Here is a 14653-nt window from a genome sequence, read left to right as displayed (position 1 = left end):
ATAGGCGGACTGCCGACGCCCACCCCCTCACTAAAATGGCCAGAACTTCACCCCAACCTGTACAACAAGACTGTATAGAGACTGTATTGGCTGCCTGCAGACCCCAATCCAACACTAAAATGGCCATTACTCGGTCAGTTTTGACCAGAGAGGAATCATTTTTGTTGCAAACGGTAATTTAACATGTCTTCTATCTATTTCAGTCGAAAACAGAAATTCTGATTTTTTGAAAACTTTCGAGAAAATCGACTTTGAAGTTGCACCCTCCATTTCAAGTGGAAAATGGTTTATATTTTGGTTTTGAGAAAAAATCTGAGACTGAAAGTGCTACAGCAGCAGAGTTTGCACGGTAGGAACTTGATATTTGCAACGTAACAACTTCAGATAGGTAGAGACCTGCAGTGCAAAGTTTTGATCTTCACCCCAACCTGTCCAACAAGGCTGTATAGAGACTGTATAGACTGCCTGCCAACCCCCATCCGCACTAAAATGGCCATAACTCGGTCATTTTACGCCCGAGTGGAATGGTTTTTGTTGCAAACGGTAGTTTAACATGTCTGCTATGTATTTAAGTCGAAAAGAGAAATTCGGATTTATTGAATATTTTCGAGAAAAGTGGGGAAAAAGTCTGAGACTAAAAGTGCTGCAGAAGGCAGAGTTTGCACGGTAGGAACTTGAAATTTGCAACATAACAACTTCAGATAGGTAGGGACCGGCAGTTCAAATCTTAACCTTACATCTCTGATAGTTATTGAGCGACAGCCTGTTAAAGTTTTGGTCTTCACCCCAACCTATGCAACAAGACTGTATAGGCTGCCTGCAGACCCCCACCCCACACTAAAATGGCCATTACTCGGTCAGTTTTGGCCCGAGAGGAATAATTTTTATTGCAAACGGTAGTTTTACATGTCTGCTATCTATTTCAGTCGAAAACAGAAATTCGAAATTTTTGAAAATTTTTGAGAAAATCGACTTTTAAGTTGCACCCTCAATTTCAAGTGGAAAATGGTTTTTATTTTGGTTTGGGGAAAATGTCTGAGACTAAAAGTGCTGCAGCAGGCAGAGTAGGAACTTGAAATTTGTAACAATTTGTAACTTCAGATAGGTGGGGACCTGCAGTTCAAATTTCAACTTTACATTTCTAATAGTTTTCGAACTATACTCGTATTCAAGGGTCGGTACTTGAATTTGATGCATTAATGACCCAGAGATAAGCTTATGCTCCAGGCACATTAAACAACATACGTTCTTATTGGAAGGCCTACCTCACATTTTGGGCTTATTTCGGTTTAACTATTGTCCCAGCTACACCACATCTTTTATCTTGCTTTATTCAAATTATGTCCAGAAATTGTCATTCCTATAATTATTATCTAGTTATTTTAAGTAGCATTAAGTTACTGCACATCTGTCATGGTTACAGTCTCGAGCCTACCAAGTATTTGGAAGTTCAAAATGTTTCATCCGGTCTCCGCAGGACTGTTTGCATTCCAGCAGTGCAAAAACTTCCTATTACTCCTTTTATGTTACAGCACATGTCCATGCTTATCGAATTTGATGATGACTTTCAACTCACTTGTTTAACTATATTATTAGTAGCCTTTTTCTCTTTCTTACGCAGATCACATTTGGTTCCAAATTCTGTCAAAAGTGCTAACAACAATGATGGCCATTTTTTGCGTAGGCAGACTATCAGAATTTTTAGCAATGCAGCATTATTGCAAATTAATTCTTCTAAGACGGACACTTACCATGAAAACGCTCACATTATTCCTTTGCATAAAAATCACAACCATTCCCTGTGTCCTGTTATCGCACTAGTTCAAATGATAACTCGCATTTCTGCCCCTTTAAGCGCGCCAGCCTTCGTTTATCCCAATCAAGGGTTCCTCTACCCAGTGACTTACACTATTTTGAATAGCAGTTCTCGATGCATGGCTGTCGTAGAGGTGGCTGCACATTTGCACATTCATTGGGAATAGATTTGGACTCCATACGTATTCATGGTAACTGGCGTTCATCTGCATACCAAACTTATATCAAACCCAATTATGTTCATCAATTGGACTTAACACGACAAATGTTAAGTCATATACTGGGTTAAATACTTTAAGAGCAATATGTCTTGTTTGCTGCCTATTACTTCAACGCTCCATTCATTATAATTAAGATTTATATTTTGCCTTATTATTTCCTTTTTCTTAAAATTAATTAAACTTGTGATTTGGGCCTTACAGATAACTTTCGCGGTTTTCATATCTTATAAATATTGTGGTATGTAAAATAACATACTTAAAGTTTGTTTTCATTTTCCTGAAATAAAATTATTTGGCCCAAATCACATGTCTTGTTAATTCTATCCGAGTAAAGGTTATCGTCTGTCATAATTTTAAGTTTTAATAGAAAATGGCCCTGTGAGTCCATTATGATAGTTTTACCGATTATTTTGAATTCTTTTACTACTCATGGGTTGGGTTGGGGCGATTGGGTTCATGATTTCCATCAGAGGCGTATTTAGGCAGTCATTTCTAGGCAATGCCCCCAATTCCGGGGCACTCGGATGCAGCACAATCGTATATACGGCGGCCATTCTCGCTACGCCTGACAATAACATCACGTTACAAAATATAATTCGTCAGATGTTAGATATCTCCCTTGAAGACTCGTATACTCGTAGACGGGAGACTGGTCAGATGCCAACAATGGAGGACGAAAGTAGTCCGATTTATTCACAAGCTGCCTAGCTGTTTTTGTCAAGCGTAGCGGGAATGGCCACCGTAGATACCGTTGGGATGCAGCAGACACAATTATCTGTTAGTTTCAGTGGTTATATTTTTTCAATTTTCAGGGATTTGACGGAGGATCAACAACGTTTATATCGACCAAGAATGAAAAAGAAAGAGTCGAATTTGTTCCCCAAACTGGTAAGTAAATTAGTTAGATTTGTTTCTATTTGTACCACTAGCCAACATGTTTAGGCCCTTTTTGGCTGTATGGCAGGCCTAATGAAACAGACAGTGTGTCTGGTAAGAGTCAGGTTGTCATCTTTCATTTAAAGTATTTTCAGACAGCACATTTGATGTTATATCTTGGTCAAGTTGGTCATAGCACAGTGTTGGATCAACCTTTGGGCGTGTCTGTCGAGCATTATGCAGCGGGTAATTTGATCGGCATTAAACACTTTGTAATTTCTGAACTCTCAATGAAATAAGCGTTTTTTAGGCCCTTTTCGGAGGGCCAAATGCGGCAGGCAAGTTTGTCTGACATGGCCCATTGTTTGCCCTGTGTGATCTATGAATTACCCTGAAATATGATGTATGTGGTACAAATCTAAGTTTTATCTAGCGTATTTTTGGACTCATTTCGGGATCCCCAGCTAATAAGAGCGGGGTGTATTCAGCGTCTGATACTTCTCGGAATAGTTACAACTTTCATATACGTTAAGGAACACGTTTTTCTAGATTTTGGTGTATAGTTTTCATAAATTTGAGCAAAATGTTTTTCGACCTACTCAAAAAAGTTACATTTCTCTTTTTTTTTTTTGCTCGTCGAAAAATTTTTTTGCTCAAACTTGTGGAAACTATACACCAAAATCTAGAAAGATGTGACCTGAAAGTTTTAACTAAAAAAATCCAGCCGTTGGAAATATGTAGAAACATAATGTAATGTTTTAAAGTTCGTTATGCTTTTTAGAAACTTTTTAAAAAAATAGTGCACTGAGTAAAATAAACGCCCAATTGTAGAGAAATATGTCTCCTACATATTCCAAAGGTTTCAACTAATAATATCGAGCCATTATAAAGCCAAACACCAAAACTAGCATAATATCCTGCATAATATCTTCCCTTACCCGCAGAGCCAGATCCATTTGTGACCCGGAATTCCTTAATGACGAAATTAACCATTTGAAAGACGTGTTCACTAGCAACAATGACTACCCCACCCAGCTAACTAACTCGATTATCCGCAATAGCCTCAAGTAAACCACCCAAGATAAAGAAGTACCAACCACAACCAAACAACCAGCTGCTCCTCTATCCAGAATAGGCCTCCCCTTCATAGGTCCTACCAACTACAAAATAAGACGCCTCCTGAAACAACAACTATCCATAGATTTATATTTCACCTCAGGTACCAACATCAAATCACTTCTGGCAGCTAACGGCAGACCTAGATCCAACAAGAAACCTGACCCCAGTGGAGTGGTATATGAGATACCATGCAACTGTGGAGTCATTTACATAGGTGAAACATGCAGACCCCTCCCCATTAGCATGAAAGAACATGTAACCTCCACCAAAAACGAAGATGGAAAATCGGCCTTATCTGAACACCTCATAAAGTTTCCAAACCACAAAATCCAATGGCAAGACCAATCCATCATAGCCTCCCCTCCCTAACAAGCAACAACGACGAATTCGAGAAGCTCTAGCTATTCAGAGATCCAGAAATCAACCGCGACAATGGACAGTACATTTCCATGATATGGCCAAACTAATCCCCCCCCCCCACCCCCCCCCCTCCCCACTCTTTACATGTCTTCTTCCCATCGTCCTACTATTTTCCTCCCAGTGCCTTCCTCGGCATATCTCATTAGCTTATGTTTGCTCGGTACCTGCTCAATGACTTCGCATTGTTTATACCCTTTTATCTATTGTCTCCCTTAATCACTTGTTATTACCCTATTACCTCTATTGTCCCTCTTAATCTATATGAATGAGGCGCTTTGAATTCTATCATAAATTTTTGGGACAATTATAATGTAAGTGGTTCTATTCAGTCTGGCTATTTTCTCCGACACGAAAAATATCGCAGAGAAAACCTAAGAGAAAATCACGAAATAATGAGGATATATAGGGAAAGAAGGGAGATGCATTCGATCAAATATCCTCCTGAAAGAGGTTTCGTTTCGTAGTAAGATTAAAGCTATCGTAAAATTTAAAAAAAAAAACTACTGAAAACCTTTTGGTCGCCATCGTCGACACGCCAACTCGTCGACAGAATTTTATCAGTCAAGTCGTCGACGGAATTCGACTCGTCGACGTAATTTCATAAGTCAACTCGTCGACAGAATTTTATCGGTCAAGTCGTCGACGGAATTCAACTCGTCGACAGAATTTCATAAGTCAACTCGTCGACAGAATTTTATAAATCGACTCGTTAACGTTTCGTTGGTGAAGAGAATTCTTATTGAAGGGAGATAATTAAGCAGGGTTTATAATTCATTTATTTACATCATATATTCAACATAACAAACAGATCTATTAGCGCGCTACTACCCGGCCGATTTCCTTTAAAAGCTTATTCACAGATAACTCTCCATTTTCGTAATTCTTCCAAATTTCCATAATTTGGGCCTGTTGTGTTTTGGCACGTTTTGACTGTAACCGTTTTATCTTCCTTTCGGACATTAGTCGGCAGGTCATTGTTACCATTTCAGCCTCCTTATAAAGTAGCGGGATCAACATATAGAATTGGATGGCACCACGCTTAGCCCGCTGGTTGAGGCGCGTATGCCAGCCCTCAACATCATTATTTGTCCTAATCGACTGTCCAAAAACACACCAATCTGTAACTTCCCATATGGAATTGCTCCTGCAATGAATAATATGTTGGAGAAACAAGACGCCCTCTCAATCTCAGAACGCAAGAACACCTATCACTAGCACTTACCCAAACATCCTCAGTTTCTGAACACATCAAAAACAACCGACGACACAAAATTGGCAATATCGAAGCCCTTACTAAACACCAAACCATCAAGAAAACGAGACAATTGACCGAAGCCATTCACATAAGGAGATACCAACCGCAACTCAACAGAGATACAGGTGTTTATTTATCACATGCCTATGACCTTTTAATTAAATAACCCCACCCTAAATTTTGTATTTAGATTGTCACCGGTATTTTACTAGTCAAGTTTTTTATGTTTTATTTATCATCACATTGTTTGATTATAATCACTACCACCCTACCATTATAATCAAGAAGTAATTTACTACATCCTTTTAATGGTTTCTCTAATCACACACCCTTGTGATTACCCTTACATAATTGATTAATGTATTCCTATTGTTTTAATCCTTGTCATTGTTGCCTCACACTATATATTCTGAATGCCTTGTTATTTTGTATCATTGCTTGATAAAGACGAAAGAATCATCGTCGAAACGTCGCAAGTTATTTATTAAAGTAATTGTTATCCATATAATTCGTGTTCGTGTTAATATCATCAATTACTAAATGCCACTCAAGGAAGACAATAGAGACTACAGTTTTCATCCAATTTAAATGAAATTTTGTGTGATCATCTATAATCATGAGATCATGATGGTCAAGTTTGAATTTGTCAATTTTTTGATCATCGGAATTTGAGGTTTTTTTATTTGACATGTGAACAAGATAGAGGCGATAGTTTATGACAGAATTGTATTATATAATGTGTGTTTGATTAAATCAACAATATCTTGCACAAATTAGATTTTTTGGTATTGTAGACATGCTATTCAACTGTAGACAAGCTACTTGTTGGCAGACTTGTTTATTGGGTTCTACTTGCAAATTGCAAAGATTATTCTTACAAACTGTATAGTCGTTTGTAAGAAACTGGATACGAACTTCTATCGGCTATAAATTTACTTTCCAAATGAGATAACAGCTAAGATATTAACAAGACTTTATTTACACTATATTCAACTAACATGAGGTCTATACTAAACCAAGAAGTATTAATAGTATGAACCAGTGTTATGTAACAAGGAGGTAGTACCTGTCATGTTACAAGATATTACCGGGGGAGGGGGAGGTTGTTAAAACTGTCCATTTTGCGTTACGTATTTATTGTGTGGTCCCTTATAAAGTCAAATTTTATGCCTACAGTGAAGCAAACTGTCTTTATATCACTACACCAGACAAAATCAATCGATTTTTATAAATATCATATAATTACATGCGTCTGAGCGTCACGTATTTCTGGTTTAGAAAAGTAGATCGGTTGAAGCCACGTTTCTTACATGGTGGTAAACCAAGTGACATTTGACTATTGTCAGCAGTTTCAATGAAGCTGAATCTTTCTCGGTAAGTAATAAACGATTTCGTTGTGTATTACTGCGAACCTCTTTACTTCCGATTTTTACAATCTGTCAAGTGATAATAATATTGCGATCTGACTATAGTCCTTAGCTTTAGAGCCTTTGGTCGGATATTCTGCTGACAGTTTCTTATGCATTTAATGCCAGATTGTGACAATCGGTATTATATAAATAAAATTTAACTTAATAAAGATTTGTCTGATGGTGCTTACAGTTCCGTAGCCAGCCAGATTTGATTGGTTTGAGGGACAAGTAATATCGTAAGGGGCAATGGTGTATGGTTTTAGATGCATTAATGGAATTGGTCGGTTGTCAGATCTTTATCAGGGAGGCAAAAACAGCATTACTTATTTACAAGAAAGCAAGAAATTCTTATCAGAGTCCATGATTCGCCATTTTCGGGGAGTGATTTTGGGTCTTGAAAATAAATGTTTTCAGAATTAGTTGAACAGTTTGAAAATCGCACAATTCCTTTAAATACACATCTAACAAGAAATAGGTAAGGTAAACATGTGTCCACACAGCAGCTTTGTTAAATTTTTAGACTCAATAAAGAGCAACATGAATCATAATGGTTAATCTGTCAATACAAAATGTTCATTGCAAAAGTAATCAATTCCTCACTCATGACCTTATCAATTCAAATGGTCACACCAAGATGCAAATCCAATGAAAATTGCAGGTTCTATTGAGTTCATTAACAAATTTGACATGTTTCAAGGCAATAACTCAAACACCGTTCGGTAAACTAATGTCACTTAAATCGGATGGAACAAATTTTGACGTGTTTTGGCTAAGTAATAACTCAAAAACCGTTCTTCGAAACATCGTCAAGTTCAAATTTGACCGGGAACTTATCAATGATAACGCTCACATCAAGTTTCATCAAATTTCATTGAAAATTGCAGCGACTCTTGTGCCTACCAACATAATAATTTGGACTCAATTTTACTGAGTTAAGGGCAATAACTCCAAATCCGCCCGTCGAAAAATGGTCAAATTCGAACTAGACAGCGAAATTATTTTTTCAAATGCTCATACCATATTTAATCGAAATCTATTAAAATTGAAGCTTCTGGCCACAACAAAATTTTAACGAGATTTTACAAAGTCAAGGGTAATAACTCAAAAACCATTGATCGAAAAATCGTCAAATTTGAACCGAGATCTTACCAGATGCAATGAAAACATCAAGTTCCATTTAAATCGATTGAAAATTGTAGCTTTTATTCTGTTCACAAACAAATATTGGCGCGATTTTAAAAAGTCAAGGGCAATAACTCAAAATCAGTCCATCGAAAAAAATCGTCAAATTCGATCTTGACCGAGATCTTATCAATATCAAAATCAAAATCAGATGAACACTGTACTCTGTATTTTGCACACAGGAAATGTTGACGGACCAACCGACGGATAGGGCCGACGACAATATACAACCCTTCATGTGTATAAAAAAGATAATCTTCCTTTTTGATACACATGGCAAAGAACGCTCAAATTTCAATCGAGGTCGATTGATCTCTGAAAATGGTTAAATGGTCCTGTGTCCGGAATATATATGAGAGTGGCAATCCGGCGTTTGATTCGTCACTTTTGCTCAATGTAAATATGTATTAATGTAGAATTTCTTAAATTGAGTTCTGAGGAGCGGTGGCCCAAAAGGCTATGCGACCACACAACAGCAAATTTCAGTGTAGCTTTAACTATAAAATCTAAATTAACCTTGGAAGGACGCAAAATGGGTGACGACAATATACGTGCAAAAGCTGGCGTATAAAGGGATCGGAAAAATCGAAAAGATAATGTATACAAAGTTCAATTTCATAGAGTATCGTGTAATTAATATCGATTGGGCCAAATATTTGGATGTGGTCACTCTAAAGAATATTGTCTTATTGACTAATGTTATGTTCCTATTTCAAAAACTCAATGGATCTTTTGGCGATTACCGAGGTTTTTTTTTAAACCGAATTGTTATTAATCGAGCAAATTAAGCCATAAGCCACCCGCACAGCATTGAATATTTCAGCATCACCACCTTTATCTGGATGGTATTTCAGTATGGCAACTTTATAAGATTCTTTTACTTCTGCAAGAGTTGCATACTCTGTGAGTCCAAATAAGGAATAAGCTGACGAAATAACTTCTGTCCTAATTTTCTCTATCTTTTTAATAATCAAAGCAGCCTGTTCTTCTTCATCTTCTTTAAAAAACAAACTCCATAATTTATCTCCAAGAAAATAATCTCCAACACCAATAGCGATGGCTAATCCAGCTCCAACAAATAGACCAGCAAGACCTCCTATCAACGATCCGGCAGCTGCCATACCTCCGATACTTAACCCTCCTGCAGTGACAGTCCTCGCAAATGCCTTTTTCATACCAGCAGTTGTCAAGTCTCCATTATTCCAAGCTGTTACGATATCATAAGACTGCTTCAGAAACATCCCAACCATCAATACGGGTCCAGCGGCTTTAGCCACAGTTGTTAAAGTACCAGCGTAAACAGATCCATTAGCTACTGCATATTGGGCGGCCAAATTAAAACTGCTTAATCCAAGTCCAAATGCTGCACCTTTCGCTGTTGCTATAGCAGTGGATTTGAGGACTTTCCCAGTGAATTGTTTCAAGGTAATCTCACCGTTTTTGTATCTAGTGTACTCATCGCCTGCAGTGCATATCAAAGCTGTAATACCATCTACTGCGGCAGCTACTAAAACATTGAGCGCAACTTCTTTCAAAGCAGCTTTCTTTATATATTCTTTGCGATATTTTGCAGTTATTCTGTCTTCTATCTTCGTTCTCATTTTTTTATCGGATATTTGTAGTTTGTTTTCTGCTATTTCCAGATTGTTTTTCGCCTTCGATATTTCAGCTTTCTTCTCATTAATATTCTTTTCCATGGATGATATTCCCTTATCTATTCCTTCAGTATTTCCACCTGATCCTTTGTCAAGTTTCGCTTGCTTTAGATTTATTAATTTCTCCTGAAGACTCGACAGATTTTTTTCTTTTGTGTTTAATGTATTCTTATTTTTTTTCACATCTTCTTGAACACGTTTATGTTTGTTGTAGTCTTCGGAATTCACAATGTCTTTTAAAAGGGCAGAATTATCATCAAGAAATTGTTTCATAACACTGACATCATCTGGTGTGTATCTTATTTGCTCATGTTGCTCAAATTGGCGAACAATTCTTTCACCTAGATTACCATTAGTAACTTCACCAACGACATCATTTGGACCTATCAAGACTACATTTTCATGAAGAAGGGGCTCTGGCAGATTTGGGTCTGGAGTACGACCACTCCATTTGACATTCCATTCTTCTATCATATTGACTAAGCCTCGTGGATCATCGCTGTATTTAAACTGGACAGCAAAATATTGATCTTTTACTACGTTATGGAACACAGCATCCGCATATTCTGGTGTTGGCATTTCCACTCCGTTATACTGGAATCTTCCCAACCCATCTCCCGCAATCAGTTCGATAGGTGATCCATTTCTCACAATCTCAGCCATCATCTTGGCGATCTGAATTTCTTCGAAAGCAACTCCCATAATATTGTTTTCATTAGCAGGTAAATTTCGTATTACTTCGGGTTTCTTTTTGACCATAGCCATTGCGGCCTCTACTCCACCCCGTCGTAAAGTTTCAATAAATTCAATCCACGGATAACGCTCACGAAGATGAGTAAGTGCAGCACCAGGTGGTAAAGCTGCAGACTGGTTATCGTTTGTAACTTTCATTATTTGTTCAAATTTATTGTAAGATTCCATGAATTTTCTCGCTTGGTCTGAACTAATAGACACACGAATTGGCTCCTTCAATGTCAAGGCATCGCTATGGATACGAACACGAAGTTTTAATATCTTTGAAATTTTCTTCGAAACTGACTTATCAAAAACCTTATTGATGCCAAGTGAAAGCACTACAGCCCATGTTTGCACTTTCAGTTGCTTTGTCAAAGAATATTCAATATTTGCTTTCATTTCAACATCAACGAACGATGAATCACAAGTTGGAAAATCAAATGTTATTCCTTTATGGCTGTCTGTGCGTCTAATACCATGCTCGTCTATTAAAATTCTCCAGGTTTTAAGGCCTAATACAATATCCTCCGCAGGTACAACTTTTTCTGGATTGTGCATGTAAAGTTCACTATGAATAGGTGTAAATACCACGTCCGCCCCATTTCCTGGATGTACACTGGAAGGAGTAGGGGCGTAAGGGACATCATATAAAATCTTAGGAAACAGTTCTCGAAATCGCAGATATCGTTCGATATTATCAAAGCATGTACCAGCTTCACCCCAACTTCCATAAATAACAGACGAATCTAAATTATCCATATTTTTCATCCAAGATCGTATATCATTAAAGGCTGTGTTAACATCGCCTTCTAAAACTGTCCAGCTTTGCACTCTTGGATTATATATCCTCGTACATAAACCTCCACACTTAGAACCATTATAACTATATTTTCTATTCATGTTCACCCGCTTTGCTTCTTGTAAAATTGGCGTGACAAGAAAATTTAATCTTCTTGAAATATCTCTTTCAAACAACACCCCACGTTCAACTAGTGGTCTACATTTCTCTTTGATTTCGTGTAAAATTTTGTTGTGAATCTCGTCTATGGTCGACTCTGGGATCGTAAAATTGGTTTGAAGAACTTCCGTCAGTATCTCTTGATACAGTTTGACCAAGTTCAAATCAGTCGATATTATCTTTTCTTGTGCCATTCTCTATAAATATAAAAGTGAGGTCTATAGTTTTTATAATTAATTCTTCCAATGCCAACTCTATAAATAACAATCTCTTTCAATAATTTCTTAATCCAAAAGTCCCGATTAGTTTATGTATGGGTTTATACACATCATTTCCAGACTATTCTCTAGCTCTTGTCAGTAACACTGAAGCCAGAGGGAGGTTTGTTTTCTTATTAGCTTTTATTTTTAATTTAGCCACTTCAGTTAAGGTCCAAAGACGGGCCTCTGTTTGATGACACCACCAGCCAAGTAAAATTCTCCCCTCTCCAATGTTGGGATTTTGTGTCTCGAACAAGAGTTGTTTTAGACACTGAATGCAACTTATGTTCGCGTCACATATTTTCAGCGTTGAAAAGGGAAGGAATTTGATTGCCTGGCGGTTTCATCAAACGGATGAATGTTCAAGAGGGCTGTCGTTAAACTCTAAATGATATAATTTACATGGTTATTAATGTTTCCTTGGTACCAGTATTCTTTGAAAATATTTCAGATTCGGAACATTATGGGTTTTCACTTCAAATATTCTATATTATTATTCAAACTAACTACACAAACAATACACTCTCACTAGAGGTTACGCCTACATACCTTTGCCTGTGCTTTCGTAACATTACTTAATCGCAATGTTACAACCTAAATTTCCTAAATGAAGACCCCCCCCCCCCCCCAAAAAAAAACGGACGAAAGTTTGGTCTAATATATTTAGACTGCAAAATACTCATATTCTGACCTGTTTTCTTCAAAACGATACGAGGAGCGAGGATCTAAAAACGGATGAGCTTGGCCTTGTATCTAGAAAATATATTAACTAACTTACTTTTCTAAGTCTTCCGACTCCGAGAATAGCACCCTAATCCAATGAATCGATGAGAGGAGTGAGAGAAGATATTACGTGCTGAAAAACAAGAAGATCTAATTTAAAATTGTAGTTTTTTAATGAATAAAAGTAGTACAAAATAAGCATAAATAGCAAGATACTTTTCCAACTGCAGTTATTCAATGTCCCAATGCAATCGATTTCATTCACATTGTTAGTAATATCTCGGAAAACTTATTCTGTTGTGATTTTTAATACTCTGAATGCATTGGAAATTGTTTAAATAACTATCTCGATGAGACATCATCATCAGCCACGAATACTAACATCAGAAATCGAACACACCATTATAAAATATCACAAACACTATCACCAACATCATTCACAGCAATTATCACCACCATCAATAGTCGATAATATCATTGTCAACAGCCACAAACACCATTATTAACAGTCACCAACACCATCATCAACATTCAAAACCACAAGCATCATAAGTCACAAACAGTCATTAACACCACAATTTACAGCAAAAAGCACCACTATCAATAGTCGATAATGTCATTGTCAACTGACACAACCACCATTAATACTAGTCACCAACAACATCATCAACGTTAAAAAACACAAGCATCATAAGTTACAAACAGTTATTAACAATAGAATTAACATCCACAAACACCACCAACAAAAGACGATAACATCATAGTCAACAGCCACATACATCATTATTAACAGCCACTAACACCATTATCAACATTCTAAAACATAAGCATCATAAGTCACAAACAGTCATTAACACTAGAATTATCAACCACAAACACCACCAACAAAAGACGATAACATCATTGTCAACAGCCACATACATCATTATTAACAGCCACTAACACCATCATCAACATTCTAAACCACATGAATCATAAGTCACAAACAGTCATTAACTAGAATTAACAGCCACAAACACCACCAACAAAAGACGATAACATCATAGTCAACAGCCACATACATCATTATTAACAGCCACTAATCGTCGACAGTAACAACAAGTGGTTGCCTAGCAAGATACGCCCACTTCCCTGATAAACTTTCCTCGACACTTGAAAAAGGATAATATTTCGAAAACCGGTTCGTGTCAATTGCGTAAGTTTTTGTTTTACTTGTTATAATTTTTCACATCATTGTTACTAGTTAGCGTTATTTATCACCTAAATATATATTTTTTCATTTTTCATCATAACTTTCATCTTACTTTATATATCCCCAAACCCAGTTTGACTTATTTGCATAATTTGATCCCCACATTTTCACGCTAGCATATACAGGTTCCTCCTGTTACATCCGCTGTACATTCCCTTTCTAACCTCAAGTTATTTTCATTATGCTCCCCAACTACAACAACCACTGGCAAGAAGCCAGACATAGAAACACTAATCGTCAACCAAACCAATATCACGTACCCTACAACGGCCCTGTCTTCCATCGACCTCTACCACCTACCAATCGCCGACCACCAACCAACCCATCCAGCTATATCCCACCCCATCGCCGACCTACCTACAACACAGCCTACCAATCCAGAGGTAACCATCGACCTGACCAACAACAGAAACGACTACCAGCCCACCGACGCCAACCAGTCCCCACTCATAAGGAGGAAGAACCCTTTGTGAAGGTGTTCTTACAAGTTTTGCAGTGCCTCCATTTTGCAATTCATACCCCTCAACAGCAAGGCCAACCAGCGTTTACCTTCAAACGCAAAGTCTCTGAGTTGGATAGTTTTATCAGTCCAGCAATGAAAACCTCAGCTGTCGACGCGAATATTAGATCCCTCAATCGGACATGACTCTCTAAGGTTACGCAGGTCATGATCGACCATTACCAAACCACACTTTAAGAGAAGCTGACCACCATTCGTACCAAGTCTTTATCATCACCTGCCGTCGACCGCATCGTTTCTCATGCCCTGT

General features: G+C 37.5%; 2 protein-coding genes across 2 annotated transcripts in view; one reads left to right on the top strand and one right to left on the bottom strand.

Moving 5' to 3' along the window:
• Positions 1 to 553: 553 nt before the first annotated feature.
• LOTGIDRAFT_173717 (hypothetical protein) lies at positions 554 to 3211 on the top strand (the record flags this gene model as incomplete). The annotated part of the gene is made up of 3 exons (XM_009051487.1): positions 554 to 666; positions 2849 to 2924; positions 3068 to 3211. The coding sequence occupies 3 exons, from the start codon at positions 554 to 556 to the stop codon at positions 3209 to 3211; spliced, it is 333 nt and encodes a 110-aa protein (XP_009049735.1).
• A 5844-nt stretch (positions 3212 to 9055) lies between these two features.
• LOTGIDRAFT_173716 (hypothetical protein) overlaps positions 9056 to 14653 on the bottom strand; it is a gene marked incomplete at both ends in the record, with an annotated part of 19579 nt that continues 13981 nt past the window's right edge. The window contains one exon of the mRNA XM_009051486.1: positions 9056 to 11845. Within this exon, the coding sequence (XP_009049734.1) occupies positions 9056 to 11845 (2790 nt within the window). The remainder of the gene's footprint in view (positions 11846 to 14653) is intronic.

This window comes from Lottia gigantea (genome assembly GCF_000327385.1).
Source record: "Lottia gigantea unplaced genomic scaffold LOTGIsca_169, whole genome shotgun sequence".
NCBI classification, from domain to species: domain Eukaryota; kingdom Metazoa; phylum Mollusca; class Gastropoda; family Lottiidae; genus Lottia; species Lottia gigantea.
The sequence above is the reverse complement of the archived record's forward strand: the minus strand, read 5'-3'. Positions and strand labels throughout refer to the sequence as shown.